This window comes from Numida meleagris, chromosome 3, assembly GCF_002078875.1.
Source record: "Numida meleagris isolate 19003 breed g44 Domestic line chromosome 3, NumMel1.0, whole genome shotgun sequence".
NCBI classification, from domain to species: domain Eukaryota; kingdom Metazoa; phylum Chordata; class Aves; order Galliformes; family Numididae; genus Numida; species Numida meleagris.
In genome coordinates, this window is record NC_034411.1 from 3,020,740 (window position 1) to 3,039,319 (window position 18,580).

Below are 18,580 nucleotides of genomic sequence, written 5' to 3' on the forward strand. Positions count from 1 at the left end.
GAACTCCAGTAAGACAAATGTAGACTGGGAAAAGCCTTTTATCCTCAAATCCTTCTGAATCCCAAAAGCACAGGATTTAATTACTGCTATAGCTTAATAATGATCAGCAGTACCAACATGGCAATAAATTTCTGCAGAGACCTACTTACTGTAAATGTGAGATCCCCTTCCTGCTGTGCATTAAAGTTGCCCACTGCAATGCATTCTTTAACATCGGGATCATCCAACAATTTATCCTCATCAGCTTCTTCTTCACTTTCTTCTTCCTCACTACTTTCTCTACTGTCATCATCGTTCTCATCCTCTTCTTTGTCTTCATCTTCTCTTTGAGGATTTTTCTGACGTCCCTCATTCCTACCCAAAATAAATCCAACTTTTAATCAATTTTTTATTTTTTTTAATTTTTAATAAATATTCTTGAAGTCGCTGTAAAAGCCTTACAACATGGGCTTCCCTGTGTTATCCAGATACAAAAATCTCTTTGTAGTCTCTGGCCTGACCTGAAATGGTATTTCATCCCTAAGAACAAGACCACAGTGCAACCTACATTATATTTCAGCCATTAACCAAAATCCTCAGAAAACTGCAGCGGGCTTTCTTGACTGCATTAATAAAAGAAGCCCCAGAAAAGCCAGCTCTTCTGCAGTTTTTTTTATAGATAATAAGGAGGATAAGCAATCTTTGAGGGTCCTTTCCAGTGCTGCATGTACGATTCTATTAAAGTACAGATTCTTTGTTTGGGCTACTTACCCCGTGCAATTTGTAGCTGTGTTATCCTGATCCAAGATACGACCAAGTTTCTGCAGCTGCTGAGATAGCTTTAGCAATAGTTTTTCTTCTTCTTCTTTCCTCTGATTATAATTCCCAACAGGTGCAGGCTCATCAGCCTGAGAAAGGAAAATACAACAAATTTAAATTTTCCCTATGAAGATAGCTTTACAGACACATCTCATGAGTTTTGATATTCCAGGGCAGTGATGACTCACTATTTGGTGATATTTTTCTTGCCTTTTACTTCAAGATGAAATTTCATGGTATATTTCCAACCTACATTCTCCACTCCCAACACAACACAGTAGGTTGATAAACATCTTTAAATGTATTGGGTCAATAAAGATTTTAATGCACACAATAAAGCATTAAAAATATGTTTTCAGATATTATAAATGAATCTCAGAGCTCCCGCTCATAGGTTATGCAGTGCGATGCATGGCTTTCATGCTGAGGCACCTAAAATTGAAGGAGGTTTGTGTTCTCTGAATCTTTACCACAATACATTATGGAGAAAACCATTAACAAATCTGCCTCTATACCTACCTTTTTCAAACTATGAAGAGTATTTGTATTCTCATCCACCAATTTCTGCAGCTGCAAACATCTGCATTGAAAGCAAGACAGACAGATGGCGTTTTCTTAAATCTGGTTGACATCGTAATCATGCAAAATCAATGAAACGTGTACATTTAGATGCCCGTACCTTCTCACAGCTGTACGCACACAAAGCTTTACAAAAAATATCAACATAATCCCAAATGGTACTTCATAAGCCAAGTGTTTAGTGTCTCCTTAGAAGCGGCATTTTAACAAAACTCTAGAAGCATCAGCATCAGCATCAGCAAAAGATTTGGAGCGAAGGGACAAAATGAGATCATCTCCTGGCTCTGACAAGTTCGTGATGACAATCACTCACACAAGAATCCCTGAAGAACGAAGGGATGCGCAGCTTAATGGCTTATTACCTGTGATGTGCAAGTTCCCACTTAAAACAACCTCAGCCTTGAGGTATGCAAATGGCCTGGAAAACAGACGAGTGACAAGAGGCAGGGCAAAGATCTGTAGAGTTACAAGAAAAAAAGGAAAAGTGGGCAGATCTGGCTCCTTCTTAGGATGCAAAAATAAATGGGAAAGGAGTGAATCTGCCAGATGCTTTGGTCTGCGCCACTAGATGGTTCTTCTTGTAATGCGCAGTTATGCTACACAACTCCTTGCCACTAAAAACGTGACTTCACAAAAGCATGAGACAAATTAATAGGAAAATAATAATAATCAACAGATGTTAAACAAGGGCACGATGTCTTGACGCAGTGGCACCAATGCATCATCCAAAGTGACCAGACATTGGGAGAATACACAGGAAATGCTTTCCCATGCTATGTGCCCCAACCATGTTCATCTGTGTTTACCAACACTACACAACCTCATAGGCACCCACTATCCCTACCCAAACCCAGCACTGGGCAGGGTGCTGAGGGAGCCCACCACTGCTGCCCTAGCCTAGTGCTACACGGGGGGAAGGCAGGAGTGCCACTGCACCACGCAAGTTCCTCAGTATTGAACTCCTGCTTTCCATAATGCCCAAAAGACCAGGTAATGCTGCATTAAGTGGAGGCTCTGGTGATTTCCCAGCTGAGCCTCAGCAAGAGAGACCTGGTTCTGTGTCCTGGCAAAGCACGCATGGAGGCAGGTGACGAGTAGTGTCCCCCAAGGGTCCATCTTTGAATGTGTATTCCAACATCTTTATCAGTGACACTGACAGTGGGATGGAGTGCACCCTCAGCAAGTTTGCTGATGACACCAAGCTGAGTGGTGTAGTTGATACAACAGAGGAAGGGATGCCATCCAGGGGGACTCGGACAGGCTTGAAAGGTGGGCCTGTGTGAACCAAACAAGGCCAAGCGCAAGGTGTTGTACTTGGGTCGGGGCAATCTCAGGTATGTGCACGGACTGGGAGAACTCACTGAGAACAACCCTGCAGAGAAGGACGTGGGGGTCCTGGTAGATGAAAAGCTGGACATGAGCCAGCAGTGTGCGCTTGCAGCCCGGAAGGCCAGCAGTGTCCTGGGCTGCATCAACAGAGGGGTGGCAACAGGGAGAGGGAGGGGACTGTCCCCCTCTGCTCTGCCCTTGTGAGGCCCCATCTGCAGCACTGCGTCCAGGCCTGGGGCCCCCAGCACAAGAAGCATGCGGAGCTGTTAGAGCGGGCCCAGAGGAGGGCACAAAGATGCTCAGAGGGCTGGAGCATCTCTCCTATGAAGAAAGGCTGAAGGAGCTGGGCATATTCAGCCTGGAGAAGAGCATGCTCCAAGGAGACCTCATTGTGACCTTCCTGTGCCTCAAGGGAGCTTGTAAGCAGGAGGGGGAGCAACTTATTACAGTCCGATAGTTTTAGGACAAAGAGGAACGGCTTTAAACTAAAAGAGTGGGAATTCAGGTTAGATGTCAGCAGGAAATTTTCACTCAGAGGCTGTGAGACTGGCACAGGCTGCCCGGAAGACTGAGGGTGCCCCATCCCTGGTGGTGCCCACGGTTGTTTGGAGCCCTGGACAGCCGGATCAGGTGAGGGGCAGCCAGTGAGGGGCAGCCAGCTCACGGCAGAAGGGCTGGAGCTCAATGATCGTTAAGGTCCCTTCAAACCATCTCCAGCACCGAGCCCGTGCGCGACCGCTGCTCACACCGGCGACGCTCCGGGCTGTGGGTAAGGCCGCAGCCCGCGCCCCGCAGGCACCGCCTCACCTCTGCCTCAAGGCCTCCCGCCGCCCGACGGCCGCGCCCGCGCTCTCTGCCCGCAGCGCCTCCACCTGCAACACACGAGAGGCGCCGTCAGCTGCCGGAGGGGACCGCCCAGCGGCGGAGCGGCTGCCGGTGCCGGTACCTGCGCCAGCAGCTCCCGGCTCTGTCGCTGCACTCGCTGCAGCGGGCCGCGCGCCCGCCGCCCCGTCATGGTCGCTAGGCAACGGGCTGCGCGGCGCTCGGGAATGACGTCACTTCCGGGAGCACCGCGCGCGTCGGGCCCGGGGTCCGCGTGCGGGTGGGGTGTAAGAACACAGTGCGAGTCCGAAGCACAAGCAATGCTTTAATGCTCTCGTTCGCGCCGCCAGCGCGCGCCGCTCGGTCAGCCCCGCGCGGTCCTTCCCACTCGCGTTCTGTCGTGACGAGATCCGCCGCTCGTTACGCGTGTCCCCGCGCCGTGTCCTCACCGATCGGGGCGATGGAAGTGCCCGGGAACGGTCGCGGTGCGATCGGTTCTGGCCGCTGGATCATCCCCGGGCATCGCCAAGCGGCGGAGACGCGGCGCTCCGACGCACGGCGACACGGAGCCGAGGGCGGCCCACGCGGGGAGGGGAGAGGAGAGGACGGCGGCGGAGAGGACGGCGGTGCCGGGCTCAGGCCGCCTCCAGCTGCTCCCGGGCGGCGTCCAGGCGGCGCTGCAGGCGGCTCTGTCGCCAGCGGAGGAAGCGGCGGCGGGCGCGGGCGGCCTGCCAGCCCACCAGCACGCCGGCGGCGAAGGCGGCCAGCAGCGCCCAGCGTACGGTGCGCGGCCTCAGCGCCTCCAGCGCCATCGGGAGCACGGGGATGTGCGCGGCACGGCCCGGCCCGGCCCCTCCTCCTCCGCCTCCCGCTTCCGCCGGCGGGGGCGGGCCCGTTAAATGCCGCGGGGCCGGCGGGAGGGGTGAAGCGTCTCCCTGGCCATGGCTGAGGCTGCTTCGCAGGTAGCGCCCTCGCCTCGGGCTGGGGAGGTGGCAGGGAGCGCGAGGGCAGCGTGTGCTCCGTCTCCGCCTTTGGGTCGGGGGGCGGGTCCTTCCTGGGGTATCTCCCTCGCCCCCCGGCACCCGCTGACCCGCGTTTCTCCCCCTTCCCCAGGAGCTCCTGCTGGCAGCAGCGTTCGTCTCTGATGCGCAGTACAACAGAAATATTCCTTTTAAGACTTCCCCCGAGGCTGTCAGGTAAGGGGGTCCGCAGGGCTCTGCTCCTGCAGGCGGCCCGTGGGGGGCTGGGGCAAGTTCCTTCTCAGACAGAGCGGTGAGGCGCTGGCACAGGCTGCCCAGGGAGGTGTTGCGGAGCCGTGGGGATGTGGCACTGAGGGGCATGGTCAGTGGGGGTGGGTTGGGGTTGGACTTGGTGATCTCAGAGGTCTATTCCAACCTCAGTAGTTCTCTGTTAGGGAGAGCCAGCCCGTGTCTGCAGAGCTGTGCTGAGCTGTCTGGTGGCTGTGAGGCTGGTGGAGGTGGGATGGTGAGGAGTCTTCTTGGGTGGGATGTAAAGGGCTGGGTTTAGCTGTAATGTGTGTGTTAAATACAACTCAATGCATCTTATAGGAAGACAAATGAAACTTTTTTTTCCTTCTTTTTCTGGAGGTAAAAACCAAAAGGAAGCTGTAGTGCTAGCAGAGATAATGGATATGGGCAGCTCAGTGCTTGCCTGCATGGAAAGTGGTGCTGGAAGGTGACTGCGTGGGGTATGAGTGGCAGGGTTCTGGTAGCTGGGTAGGAGAACAGCCCTGTGCCAGCTGGCTTGGTGATGGTGGCAACAACCCCATGTGCACCAAATGCTTCAGCTAATCCTAGGAGCTTGTGGTGTCTGCTCAGGTGCTTTTTAGCAACAGCAGCAGCTGCTAGAGGCAAGATGTCATTAAAAGCTTGTTAATTGGCAGTCAGGTAAGTGAAATTCCCAAAACCCAAAGCGATTTTGCCTGCAGTATTGAGTCTCCCAGTTAAGTGCTGGTACAACATCGGTCACGTCTTTAATTCCCTGAGGCTTAGCTGATGAACCTTCAAGAGATTTGTACTGCCCAAGAATGTTAACTCTGAATAGCTGAAATGAGCAGGTTTTACGTGGTGGGGTCTTAGTGCTGTTGTTAAGGACATAATGTTGTGTCATCCATGTTGTACCTTGTACCTCTGTCTGGGGAGATTCACCAGGCAGGTGACATGATTACCTGGCAACACTGGCAGCCTATATATTAGCAGAGGAAACCTGTGCTCTTCCTGTAGATGTGCTCCAAAAGGAGCCACTGTTGCATGCTGTTGATCAAAGCCTCCTGTGAGAGACAGAGCTTGGATGTGTTCATGGTTAATATCAGCAGTCATCAAAGCCTTTGCTGAAGTGGACAGAATACTTCTTGACTTGTGTATGTATATAGAAAAGCTTACTCTGACAAAAACTTTTGAACACTTCCCTGTTCTATCTATGCTGCTGTACCCTTCTTCCTTTACTGTTTGGGAAGTTTGTGCTGTTTTTCCAAGACAGACTTACTGAACACATGAGTACGTACACTGAACCGCTTACTTACAGTGCTGCTGCCTTCTCTCTACAGGCTTTATTATCTCTATAACCACTGGTTTATGCGAACAGCCACCTACTTCTTCATCTTTCTCAACCTCTCCCTTGCAGTATTTGAAGAACCTGCTGTGTATCCACTCCCTTTCCTGGTGAGTTTCCAGGCAGTGCAGAAGTGATAATGCAACTACCATTGTGTTGCTCAGCAGAGCGTTTCATGCTTGAGACACCTTATCAAGGTATAAGGAGGTGGTTGCTGCTGAACTTCCTATTCATAATTCCCATATGCTGGAATGGGGACAACAATGGGCATAGCAACTGGATACAGTCCAGCTGTCACTGTGGGCATCCACAATGGCTGATGTGATTAGGCAGTGTCACATTGCTCCCTTCCACACTTTCAGTCTTTATTTTTTTCTGCACCAGTGTTTGGCAGGTGTACTCCTTAAATCCTAACCAAATAAAAAGTTACTGGCTCTAACCTGCACTCAGCAGGGAATTTCACAAAAGGAAGCCTAGAACTATTGCCGTGAGCCTGTAGAACAGCCAGCAGCAAAACTCACTGACAAAACTTTTGTATGGACCCCTTTTTTTTTTTTTCTTGCATGCACCTCAGCCTGAGAATTCTTCTCTGTATGAAGAGGACTAGCATTGCTCTTGTTAGTCCTGACCCAAGTTCCTTTTCTGTCTGCAGGCCACTTCTGTAGTGGAGGTGTTGTGCCTTCTGGTGTTCTTTGGCCGACTGATGCATTTTGCAAAAATCACGCGTCGTAATGTATTTTGGAAGGATACCAAGAACATCTGCATCATGGTTGCAATCCTGGTGAGTGAGGTCTAGGGAGCCACAAGGGTTGAGCTGGGCAATGTGGAGGCAGCTTTTTGTTCCTCCTGTGTCTTTTCTGGGGTCTGCTGCATAAGGGCCACGGCCAAACCAATTGGCACATCAGCCTGTTCTCACAGACGTGTTGTGTGTGCATCTGGCTTGTCTAGATGGTGAAGACAACTGGATTAGCTCATACATGTTTCCAACCTTGTTTCTGTGGATTTTTCATCCTCTCTCTTCTACAGCTATCTCTGACTGACTTGGCCATATATGGGGCCCTCAGGATATACAATATAAAGAGTATTCGATGGTCAAGAATTGTGAGGCCCATCTTCCTGGTCAACTTTGCAGAGAGTCGCCAGGTAGGGAATGGGTCTAGTGGGGAGTGCTGCTTTCTGAGAACCAAGGGAAAATAGTAGAATATTTTAGGCAGAAATAGCAGAATTCAGACTCCTCAAAGTGAATTTCTCTTGAGTTGACCTGGAGCAAGACTTTGAGGTGGTGAAAAGGGGTGCATTCTCAGGGATGCTGCGTGGGCATAGTGCCAAGTACTACAAACAATCTTACTGTGCCTGTGGACTGGGTTGCTGCTGTCCAGAGCCCTGAGCACAATTGAGACTGAAACCAGAGCGTTTTGCCATATGTGGTGCTGTCATGTCATCTTTGTTAAAAGACTAATGCTGCGTAGAGAAAGAGCAACGTTTCTCATAAGCTCAGCCTACAGGCTGTGATTCCTTCAGCCTGTATGGAAGACCAATCTCTGTTTGCAAGCAGTTATCAGAAGAAAGAAACACAAGCAGCAGTAAGTACAAGAGAACTGTTTCTCCCTGAGTCTGGGGCCAGGTTACTTATTTCTGGAAGTCTCCTAGGCAAACAAGCACAAGTGTTGCACAGTTCTCCAAACTTGTAGTGCAGATGGATGATTTGGACTCTGGTCCCTGCTGTCACAGGGAGATCTTTGCCCTGCTACTCAAGACTATTCTGTCCAGATTTGCAAATAAATAAACTGTTGTGCTGTGGAGGCCTGCAGGAGGGAGCAGCTGAACTCTCAAGTTTGGAGCATGTTCGGTGTCCTGGAGTGACAGACTCCTGTCTCTGACCAGTCCTTTGGAGCAAGAGCACTTCAGTGGCACCACAGGGCTGTCTGTCCCTTGCCTGAGTTCATGGTGCAGCGTAAACTGGGAGAATGAATCAAAGGAAAGCCCTGGTATTCTTGCACAGGTTTGCCTGAGTACCAGGGCTTTGCTCTTCATTCTCCCAGGCAAACCTATGCAAGAGCAGGAAGGACTTGCTCAGTCAGAATCCTTCCTTCCAGGCAACAGATGAGGCCCTGTGTCCCACTGTGCTTGCCTGTCCCTGTGTAGGTGTTCTGTCCTGATAGGATGGTGACAGGAAAAGCGAGTACTGCTTTGGCTCTAAACACTTTCTTTGTCCCTGACAGATTCGAAGAGCCTTCCGCAGCATTCGCAATACACTGCCAGAGATCACCTACGTCTTCTTGCTCTTCATGTTTAGCCTTCTGATGTTCTCCCTCATGGCTCTGAAGTTGTTTGGTGAGAGGTGTGTAAATATTTTTTGTTTTCATTGTTGCTCAGAGCATGGGGGGGATGGATGGCTGTGATTCCTCTTGAGCAGAAGGGGTCTGGCCACTCCTGGTGACTTCTACTAAATACCAAGTAGTTCTTGGAGTGGGGCATGTGATCTCTGTGCTTAATGCCAGGTTGTTGCCTTCTTCCTAGGAACCTCCAGACAGCAGAAGGCTTGCCATATTTTAGAGACTACCTAGAAACTGTGTTTGACCTCTATGTGTTGGTGACGACCGCAAACAGCCCGGATGTCATGTATGTATGCTGAGCTTGCAGTCCTTGTATTGTGAATGCTGGTGTCCTGCTCCTAGCGGTGGGAGAAATAACAACTCTGTGTTGTGATAAAAGCTGTGATCAGCATCTGTGGCAGATGACATCACTTACTAGGCCATTTGGGGGATGTGGGGGAGAGTGGGGAGCAGGGAAGAGTCTTCTAATACTAATAACCCCTGAAATAAACTCTGCTTGTTCTGCCACTGTATTTTCCTCAGCTTCCTATCCCTCTGGCACCAGGTAACCAGGAAGCATTTTGGTGCAACAGCTATGTGTGAGCACTCACACTTAGCTATCTGAGCATTGTCTTTTGCGTATCGTGGCAGGGTCTCAGGTTAAACGGTACTGTTTTGCAAAGCAGTGTCTTCCAGAGTGGAAACGGGGCTCTCACTTCACCAGCTTGTAGGAGTTTCACGAATTATTACCCATCTATTTTATAGATAGCCTCTGATCCACAGTCTGAGGTCTGACCCCACAGGTTGGGAGGGCTTCTCTAAAAGATGCATTGAAAGTAAAGCTTTCCAAAAGATCCATCAGCTGAGTAAGGCATAAACCTAAGAGACGAGTCCCTTAGCTCTTTGATTAGAACCTTTTCATGAAGAGGAAGAGTGTGCTCTAGTGACTGGATGTCTCCTCTCTCATAAAGTTTGTGGGGATGTGTATGCAGACTGTCATAACTTGCACAGCTGTGTTGAACTTAGGAGAGGCTTGGACTTCTGATCCTCATTTGATTGTAGCTGCTACCATTTCATCAGGGAAGATGGGATTGAGAGCAGAGTGGGACTCTCATTTGTGTGCTGGAGATGTACTGAACAGAACTGGAGTGTTATAGGGACCCCAGGTATTTCAGAGGTGAAATACAGATTGTTCTAGGGAACCTAAGCAGAAGTGCAGTGAGGGGCCCTGAAGCCAGTAACTCACCAGTGTGACTGAGACCTCACCTCAAGACTCTGTGCTTCTAAATTTAGCCACGTTGACAGAAGTTTAATCTCTGTGCTTTCTTTTCTGCATCATATCAAAGAGGGACTGGTTAAACACAAACTTAGTGGAATTAAACTTTCATAACTCAACTGATATACAGAGGTTCTTGGTTTTTCCTTTTCTCCCTCCAGGATGAGTCTTACCTGGCTATCCAGAACATTTTGCAGTTCATCTGGAAGATGGTTTTGTTTTGTTTATTTCCCTGTCTGTCTGCTCAGCAAGTAATCTCTCTTTCCTCTAGGATGCCAGCATTTGACTTCAGCTCATGGTATGCCCTGTTCTTCATTGCCTTTGTCATCGTCAACACTTATATCTTCATGTCTCTCTTCCTGGCTGTTGTGTATAACAACTACAAAAAACATCTGAAGGTAATAAGTGGAGGGGTGAATTGTGGTCAGCAACTGCCTGCTGTTCTGTGTAACCTTGCATGGAGGCATCTGGCTTTCCCTTGGGAGGCTTCCGTGAAATGTGGAGAAGGTGAACAGCTTCCCCTGAACAAACATACAACTTCCAGCCTATACTGGTTTTCTGCAAATAAAAAGGACAAGTTTGCTTTCCGTATCAAGGGGGTTACTGCTAATTCTAGAGTATTTCATTTTGATTTATGCTGGTGTGTTTGCGCAAAGTTGAAACAGGTAGGAGGCACATCTCTGTTAGAGGATTAGTTCTAGCAAAGAAAACCACTATTTCTATGCAGACTGTTTTCTGTTGGCTATAAGTACACAGCACGCTTCTGCCACTGCATGGACTCTTACAGCAAGGGAAATGTACAGGAAGGTTGAAGTAAATCTGAACTCTTGCTGCTCCTGCACCAGCTGAATAGGCACAGTTTGAATAGGTGCAATCAAAGGGTGAGAGCTGGAGGTTCCTGGGTGCCCCACGAGAGGATTGACTCTTTCCCAGTAAGGAGCCTGCCAGGTTTTTCCCAAGGCTAGTCTCCTAGGGTTATAAGGTTCTTTAGCCTGCTTGTAATCCCATACAGAAAAGGATCTCCACCCCAATGTCAGCGGTATTCCCTTATAGATGGCAAACGTGTGGACGTATCCTCTTTGCTTCTGTGACCTGCAGGCATGCAGATCCTGTGATCTCTGAAAGATATTGCCTCATCTCCTTCCTGTTAGATACTATCCTTTGTCTTCCCTTCCGTTTGTTTCAATGCATCTCCCAACAGTAAGCAATCCAGAGGCCCGTGGTTGCCTGTTAAATAGCATTTCTCATCACCCCATCAACTGTGTGCATCGTGTCTAGTATCACTCCAAATTTGTTCCTTTTGCAAATCTGTGCTAGGGAAGTAAGATAAAGAAGGGGGAAGGGTGACTGAAGCTGCCTGAATCTTGGCATTCTTTCTAGAATGAGATCCGTACGCTTGCTTACATGAAGCGCCGCAAGATGATAGAGGCCTTCAACCTCCTGAAGGAAGAGGAGGGAACGCAGTTTGTGGTTAGAGAAGCCCAGTGGAAGCAGCTTGTCAAGCTGGTGGCTCCTGATATCAGCAACTCCCACAGAGAGTTGCTGCTACGCATCTCGGATGATGAGCAGAAGGGTTTCATAGGTGAGCAGTGGGGCCCACTGTGCTTGGGGAATGGGGAGGAGCCTGGGGTCAGGAGCCTGGTTCAAGGGTTGTGCCGCTGGGGCTCATGGTATGTAATGGATAGAGAGGGGCTTACTTCCCTCTCCAGATTACTCAAGTCCTGAAAGGCTGTTCTTTGTGTCTGCACCGTATGCTGTGGGCAGTTCTTCATGGCCACTTGTCATGGGGCCAAGTTCCCTATGAAGAAGAGTTCTTCCTGTTCTCAGCACAGGACAAGGACAACTTCCCTTGTTAGCAAGTTCCTCCAAATAACGTGGCTTCCCACACGTTCTTTTGGAGCCACTTGCTCTGTGTTGTTTGGAGACAGAATACTGGGAGAGATGGGTCAGTCTCATCATCTTAGATCATTAAGGGTTTTTGTTGATTGTTGGCCTTGCTAGAGCCAGTCTGTCAGGAGTGGAGCAGAGGAACTGCTTGAGCACTGAATTCTACCTGTTTTGTGGCAGATACCTCTTCAGGCTTGTGCTTTGCTGGCTGTAGAGGTATCAAGTCAAGACTGCTATAGCTTACATGCATGTAGGTTTGCCAGTCAGAGCCATTTTTAAATGACAGTGGACTGATGTTTAGTGCTGTCTCCCTGCTACAGACAAGAAGTCCTTTGTACAGCTGGCAGATCTACTCAACATCCAGGTGATTACCCTGAAAATACGCAGCCATCCACTGGGGCGGTGGATGCCTCGTGTATACAAGTCAGCAGTGAGTCAGTTCCTGCGCAGCGTGGTTAGGCACAGGTAAGTCTGTACTGGTGGAGCAAGCAGCTCCTAACATGCAAAGCACTGCAGAGCAGTACTATTCTAAGTAAATGCTCTTCTGGGTGTCATGATGAAAAGTGCAGCGACATTCAGGCAAACTAGGGGTTCTGCTTTCAGAAATGTTATGTTGATTAACTGCTTTTAGCTTACCTTTGCTAGGTCTGGAGAAAGTAGACTTGGCCATTGGTGGCTCTGCATCTCTTCCAGTCCCACTTGTTCTCCTACAGGTGCTGTATATAAATAGTTTTCCCTGAAAGCAGGGAGCGCTTTATGGCCTGCCTAGAAGGACCAGACTAAAGGCGTCACTGAAAGGTGACGATCTTAAGTCAGCATTCTCTGCTGTAAAGCTGCATTGCATTGTTTCATCAGCTCTTACTAAGTTACTGCTGTGCTCTGCTTCACATCAGAGTCTTCCCAGCAATGCAGGAGTTATTGAGATTGGAAGGGACTCCTAGAGATGTCTGGTGTAACCTCCCTGCTCCAAGGAGGGTCAGATAGAGTAGGTTACTCAAGGCTGTGTCCATTTGAGTTTTGAATATTTGCAAGGAAAGATTCCACAACCTCTGTGCAACCTGTTCCAGTGTTTAAAACTGAGGATGATCAAAAAGAAGGGGGAAGAAGCTTTTTTGTTTCATTGGAACTTCCTGTATTTCAATTTGTGCCTATTGCCTCTTGTGCTTTCACTGGATACCACTGAGAAGAGTCTGGCTCCATCTTCTCTACACCCTCCCATCAGGTATTTATACACATTAAGACTCTCCTCCCCAACCTTTCTCTCCTTCAGGCCGAACATTACCAGGTCTCTCAACATTGTGTCAGGTTATTCTATTTTTTAATTGTTTTCCATGCCCCTTTGCTGTACTGGCTCCAGTATGTTCCAGTCTTTCATGCTGGGAAGCCCAGGTCTGGCCACAACACTCCAGACATGGCCTTCAGCATTCGTGAGGGGAAGAAGTCACATCCTTTGACCTGTTCACAACACTTCTGCTGAGGTAGCTGAGGATGCTGTTGGTAACCATTGCCACCAGGGTGCATTGCTGGCTCATGTTCAGCTAGTCAACCAAGACACCCCTCCATGCACCACCAGCTAGGTCCTCTGCAGAGCTACTTTTCAGTTGGTCCATCCCCAGTCTGCCCAGGTGCCTTCCTCCCTGTTTTCCCCACCAGCAGGACTCTGCATTTATGTTTGAACATGATGAGACTTCTCTCCATCTACTTTCCCAGCTTATTCAATTCCCTCTGATTGTAGTATGTACCCATCTCCTCCCAGCTTCATTTATGGACTTCTGTCTCACTTGTCCAGTCCTTCTGCTTGATAAATGCTGCTTCACTTGGTGGAAGTTCAGTTGTAATGAGTTTCTGAGAGCTTAATACTGAAAGTACTGACAGCGGTGTACCTTCAAGGCTATTTTCTGTGTTAGACTTAAAGAGTAAAACTAAACTCTAAAGTAACTTCCCAAAACTCTCAGGTTTTGCAGAAGCTGATGGATAGTTACCTAAATCATAATGTCAGAGGGAGGAGGAAGAGAACTCCTGAAGTAACTAATTTTTACCTTCTTGAGAGTGGTGAGCTGACTGTTTTTGTGTTGTTTTTTCTCTCTGCTTGCAGGGGATTTGTTTGGACTTACGATGTGATCATTCTAATAAATGCGATCTTCATTGCCCTGGATGAGGAAAGCCCTTATATTTCTTATGCAGAGTGGGTCTTCCTTGCTTTATACATAATTGAGATACTCCTGAAAGTATACACGTACGAACCAAGGGCATTCTTTGGCAAAAATCAGTTCTGGAACTGGTGAGTGAGCATTATGGTGAGATCTTTGCCTTCAGCTTGTGAAGGAATGAAAGTCTGAGGGGAGAGGCTTCCAGAGACAACTTATTTTAACTGCATCCCGGAACATAAGTTCATGCATGAGAGGATAGTGTACTCTTTCCTGTCTAAAATACTACTGTTCTCTGCCCCTCTGCTAGCTCCAGGCAAATGTGACTGCAGTGTATGAAAGTAGTGGCTGGGCAGGAGAAAGTATTTTGCTAAACAAAGCTTTCCCATCTTCCTCCCTTGCAAATAATTTTGAGATGAAGCAGGGCTGTCTGCCACACAGAAGTAGCGACCCTTCTTCCTCTCATGTATGTCCTGTGGGAGCTTAAGTGCCCATTCTGTGTTGCCCACAAATCTAACAGCACTGCCTTCCCTCATGCTAGGTTTGATACCCTCATCATCTTTGCTGCCCTGACTGCAACGATACTCAATACCACCCTGAAGTCGAGTAAGTGCAGCTTAAGCAGCCTGCATGCATCTGGGAAACTCGGTGGTTTTGAGTTGTCTTTTGACATCATCTTAGTCTTGGGAGGCTTTTTGGCAGGGTGATGGCATTCCTGTAGGGTTTCTAAGAACCAAGTTTTTTTTTCCACTAATGACTACCTGTGGTTTTTTGAAGTGTTTAACAAGGACATAACTCTTACAAACGTAAGAATGTGCTTTATATTTACACTTACCTGCTTATTTTTCAGAAGAAAATTTTCTTTCTTTTCCCAGCCACCAAGTATAACAGTCAACAGATCCTGGACATTGTCTTCATATTAAGGGTCCTCAGGCTGATAAGGATCGTTGACAGCATTCAAAGGTGATGAACAGAATGGGATAGAGATGTTTGTGGGGCAAGCTGGATCAGGCTAGTGGAAACAGTGCACTAAGCTGCCTCATGGGGCTGCTTTATATTGATCGTGGCAACTCAGTAAAACATCCCAAGGCCTTGTCTCGACTTGCCTGGGATGAACCCAGCTGCTGCAGCTTCTCTGCAGCAATAAATAAGGACATGTGGGGAGCTCATGCTGGATGGGATGTAATAAGTAAGCATGAGCTTTAAAAAAAAAAAAGCCTTCCCACAGTAGGTGTTATCATCTATCATTTGCTGTAGGTTCCGAGTCATCATGAACACACTGATAAACATCGTACCAACCATGCTGACATTTGGAGGGCTGACTCTGGTAAGAAAACCTGGTATCTTAGCTCAAAGCATTCAGTTTAGCAGGAGTGTGTTTTAAGTCTCATACACATCTGGTTTTCAAGAGGATAAATGCAAATGTTTGGGCATTGGGCCACTGAAACTGTAAGTGTACGTTTGATTCTTAGTTATGGCACATCTTCACATGTGCAAAGGGGTTGGCTTACTGCTAGCTGCCAGATCAAAGACTGCCAGGACCTTATGTCCTCCACGGGGCAGCAAAGATGTTCCATGCAGCCTGGGCTACAGGTACTGTAAGGAATCAAATTATGATTTCAGCAAGAAGCTGAATGAGAACACTGTTTTCTAAAATCACTTCTTAAAAATAGATTTTCCTCTTAGGATTTGAGAATGTTTCACTTGTGTATTTGGCCTGCAGTTCTAGGCAGGAATAAGTCAAAGTAACTGCTTTTGAGGGGGCTGGATCTCTTAGACTATGCTTCTCCTCAGCAGATTGTTGTATTGGTTTAAAAAAAAACAAAAAACTAAAGTCTGGAGCCTTTAAATCTGCTATGGTTTTCCTGTTCACTGGAGAAGCCTTTAATGGTGTTTCTCTTCCCAGGTTGTGTACTGTATATTTGCTATAATTGGTATGGAGTTATTCCATGGGAAAATCCAGTTCTTCCCTGCAAACTCAAATGCTCCTTATGCCTTGGAATGTGGAAACCCAGCTCTGAAGGATTCTTTGTTTGCCCGTGGAAAGTACTGCAAGAACAACTTCAACAACTTTGCATCTTCCTTCATTGTTCTGATGGAGCTTACTGTAGTCAATCAGTGGCATGATATCCTTTGTTTGCAGTGGAATGTACAAACTAGAATTTGGTGAACTGTGTTTCCCCTCCCCCCAAGCCCTGTTTTTTGTTTTTTTTTTTCCCTTGAATTGGATGTACCCATGCACTTAGTGTCATCCCAAAACAGAGGGATGTTCCCTGCGCAGTACTTGTTCCTCTCTTCCTCCTGAATGCTACTGCTAGGAAGCATTATTTGGTTCCTCCCTTAGCACTACTGTAAAGCAAGATCTTCTCCTTTAGCAGTCTTGCCCTTAATTCCCATTATACTCTTTGCCAATGGATTTGCCAACGTGACTGCTCAGCCTGCAAAGCTTTATTTCATTGCCTTCCACATTGTGATGGTTATAATTATTGTCAAGTAAGTTTTTTTTTTGGTTTTCTCTTATCCTTAGTAGAGTGAGGAGGGCTTCTGACCTCTGCCAGGGCAGTGTTGACAATCCCAGGTTCATGCATGGTGTGCTGCCTTGACACAAATCCTTCTGCTCTCTTTGAAGAGCCTCTTGCATCTATTCTTAACTCCACTGAGTGCTGCATTGGTGCTCTGCCTTAGAGCTCATCTCCAGCAGACACTGCCATAGCCCTCCATCCCCAGAGCTGGGCCGTGAGCCTGTTTAATGAGGGTAGTTGATGCCCAAAGCTGGAGGGATTCCAGTAAGGAAAAGCTGCTATGTAATTCTGCTTCTCATTTCTTTCAGCATTTTTGTGTCATTCATCTTGGAAGCTTTCTTTGTGGAGTACTCCCTAGAGAAGAGTGAAGTGGAGACAGCCATCGAGCAGAAAATCCAGGAGCTGGGAATGGGAGTTCAAGAGTAAGCAAGCCACCTTAAAAAATAGTGCTGGATGTGGTTGGCTTGGCAACTCCAGTGAGGGCAGTGGGACTGCAGGAGAATGCTTCCTTCCATCCCTGGCTGTGAACTGAGACTCCTCTTCTGTGTCACAAAGACCTTGCTAATCTGTCGTGACCATAAAGGTCTTGGTCTAGGGATGGTAGCGGAAAGTTACTTGCTTTCCACTTGGAGGTGGGAGCACGGTCAAGTGTCTGCCTCACTGAGCTTTTCTGGCCTTAGACTGTCATCCAGGGGCTGGAGAGATGCTGGAGACTAACAGCATGACTGTGATGCTTGCCTTGTCCAAGAGAATCCACTGCTGCTGTGTACACGTGGGCCCCTTTAGGATAATTTCTGGTCTTTCTTGTGCAGGGAGGCGCTCCAGGATGAACAACTCCTTGATAACATGGAGGATGCTGACAATGACCTTGAGGGGGAAGGTGGAACAAAGACACAGCCAGCTAAAGGATTGGTGTTTAAAATTGCCTCCAAACGTAAGTGTTGCACTACAGGCTCTTTCAGAGGTGTGGTGACTGCTGAAAATGTTTTTTTTTTTTCTTTGCTTAAGAGGCCAAGGCTCTGAACTGTCCCTGTTAGTTGCCCTATTTTCTGAGGAAGTTCCCAAGCACTTCTGCTTTTATGGCTCAAGGAAAGCAGCTAAAACTCAGCTAGAGATGTGTAGAGAACTGTGGATTCTGTTTGCTGTTTCTTTTTACTTCTGGAGCTCTCTCTTACAGTGCTTGCTTGTCTTCAGTAGCCAGTCTGTGGAGACGCTGCCTTGGTGGCTGAGGTCCTGCTGTTGCCGAGAAGCCTGTCTTCCAATTCTCTCCTTCCTGCATGCACTCCACACTCCTCCTGGCTTAGATCATGGGGTGACTATCTGCTCCTTTCCTCTAGCTTTAATGCCTAATTTTTCTTCCACTAAATTTCTTGCTGTACCTTAGCAGTTCCCCTAACCCATGCTTCTCAGTTTCCCAGCTGGCTGGGATCACAAATACATTGAAGGGAATGTGGAAATATAAGTATCTGAATATTTAAAATAAGAGTCTATTCTTTACAAGTGCTGTAAGTGCTGGAAAGCACATGGAATACAATACCAGTAAATATCAATTGAGGCATTTGGTTTTTTGCCTCTGTAGTGTAAAACAGGGGGCGCAGCCTTTGAGTAAGAGCTCTGTTAAGGTAGGTGCTATCTAACTTATGCTGGAAAAACAGGCGCAAATGTTTACAGTGACTCTTTGTCCACCTCCAGGGTACAGGACAGTTGATGCTCTGCTTCAGCGTATGTTTGAGGCAGAGATACCTCTTGAAGATGAAGGCCCTTCTTTTGAAGAGATCTTAAACTTGTCCCCTACTGCTGCTGTACCTGGTGATCTTACTTCTGAAAGAGCTGTGTAACTCGGGGCAGAAACAGTGGTCGACAAGGAGGAGCTAATCCTCAGCTGCACAGGTCTCCAGCATGTTTTCTGGCTGGCTGCCTTCAGTCACTGTGGTCAGGTACATCGTGGAGGAGATTAAACAGCTGAAGGGGCAGCTGATGCTGGAAGTGGCATTGTCATGTAAAGGAGCTTTATCTCATGTAAAGTCTCACATAAATGTTGAAACTGGAAGTGCTCTCAGGGGAGAGCAGAGGGAGCGTTTGTGTATCTGACTGTGCAAGTCAAGTGCAGTATTCAATATGTTATGAAATACCTATTCCTTATAACTGGAATCTTGTATTACAGCACTTTTATATGCATATATGGAGCAAAGTAAGCTGCATTAAACAGTTCCTGTTAGTACATTAAATTTAGCAGTTAATGATTAACATCCATTATTGTTTGATGATGGAGGTGGCTGGTTATGCTGTGTGATGAACTGCTAACATACACAGAGCCCTTGACCGTGGCCTGTG

The 18,580-nt window shown here is 47.7% G+C and overlaps 2 protein-coding genes across 7 annotated transcripts in view; one reads left to right on the forward strand and one right to left on the reverse strand.

The window, feature by feature from the left end:
• NPHP1 (nephrocystin 1) overlaps nucleotides 1-3,788 on the reverse strand; it is a 20,009-nt gene extending 16,221 nt beyond the window's left edge. For all 4 annotated transcript variants that reach the window (XM_021391969.1, XM_021391968.1, XM_021391967.1 and 1 more), the window contains exons 1-5: nucleotides 3,653-3,788; nucleotides 3,514-3,578; nucleotides 1,318-1,378; nucleotides 751-887; nucleotides 150-354 (exon numbers count right to left, since the gene is read on the reverse strand). In XM_021391969.1, the coding sequence (XP_021247644.1) occupies nucleotides 150-354; nucleotides 751-887; nucleotides 1,318-1,378; nucleotides 3,514-3,578; nucleotides 3,653-3,721 (537 nt within the window). In that variant the 5' untranslated portion in view covers nucleotides 3,722-3,788. The remainder of the gene's footprint in view (nucleotides 1-149; nucleotides 355-750; nucleotides 888-1,317; nucleotides 1,379-3,513; nucleotides 3,579-3,652) is intronic.
• Nucleotides 3,761-18,474, forward strand: LOC110396350 (two pore calcium channel protein 1-like). 3 transcript variants are annotated; one of them, XM_021391965.1, is made up of 20 exons: nucleotides 3,761-3,891; nucleotides 4,642-4,724; nucleotides 5,772-5,908; nucleotides 6,095-6,209; nucleotides 6,752-6,880; nucleotides 7,126-7,242; nucleotides 8,322-8,440; nucleotides 8,620-8,721; nucleotides 9,962-10,088; nucleotides 11,071-11,272; nucleotides 11,898-12,042; nucleotides 13,673-13,858; nucleotides 14,266-14,330; nucleotides 14,600-14,687; nucleotides 14,982-15,051; nucleotides 15,631-15,850; nucleotides 16,127-16,217; nucleotides 16,555-16,668; nucleotides 17,059-17,180; nucleotides 17,939-18,474. In XM_021391965.1, the coding sequence occupies exons 4-20, from the start codon at nucleotides 6,123-6,125 to the stop codon at nucleotides 18,082-18,084; spliced, it is 2,130 nt and encodes a 709-aa protein (XP_021247640.1). In that variant the 5' UTR covers nucleotides 3,761-3,891; nucleotides 4,642-4,724; nucleotides 5,772-5,908; nucleotides 6,095-6,122; the 3' UTR covers nucleotides 18,085-18,474. The 3 variants fall into 3 exon arrangements, with proteins under 3 accessions (XP_021247640.1, XP_021247639.1, XP_021247637.1); XM_021391964.1 differs by lacking the exon at nucleotides 5,772-5,908; XM_021391962.1 differs by lacking the exons at nucleotides 3,761-3,891; nucleotides 5,772-5,908 and adding an exon at nucleotides 4,340-4,490.

What these genes read in the sequence shown, in the direction of transcription:
- LOC110396350 (XM_021391962.1), top strand. Translation starts at nt 4,470, where the DNA reads ATGGCTGAGGCTGCTTCGCAG. An exon ending in TGGCTGAGGCTGCTTCGCAG is followed by an intron (nt 4,491 to 4,641) that starts GTAGCGCCCTCG and finishes CCCCTTCCCCAG; the next exon opens with GAGCTCCTGCTGGCAGCAGC. An exon ending in CTGAAGTTGTTTGGTGAGAG is followed by an intron (nt 8,441 to 8,619) that starts GTGTGTAAATAT and finishes CCTTCTTCCTAG; the next exon opens with GAACCTCCAGACAGCAGAAG.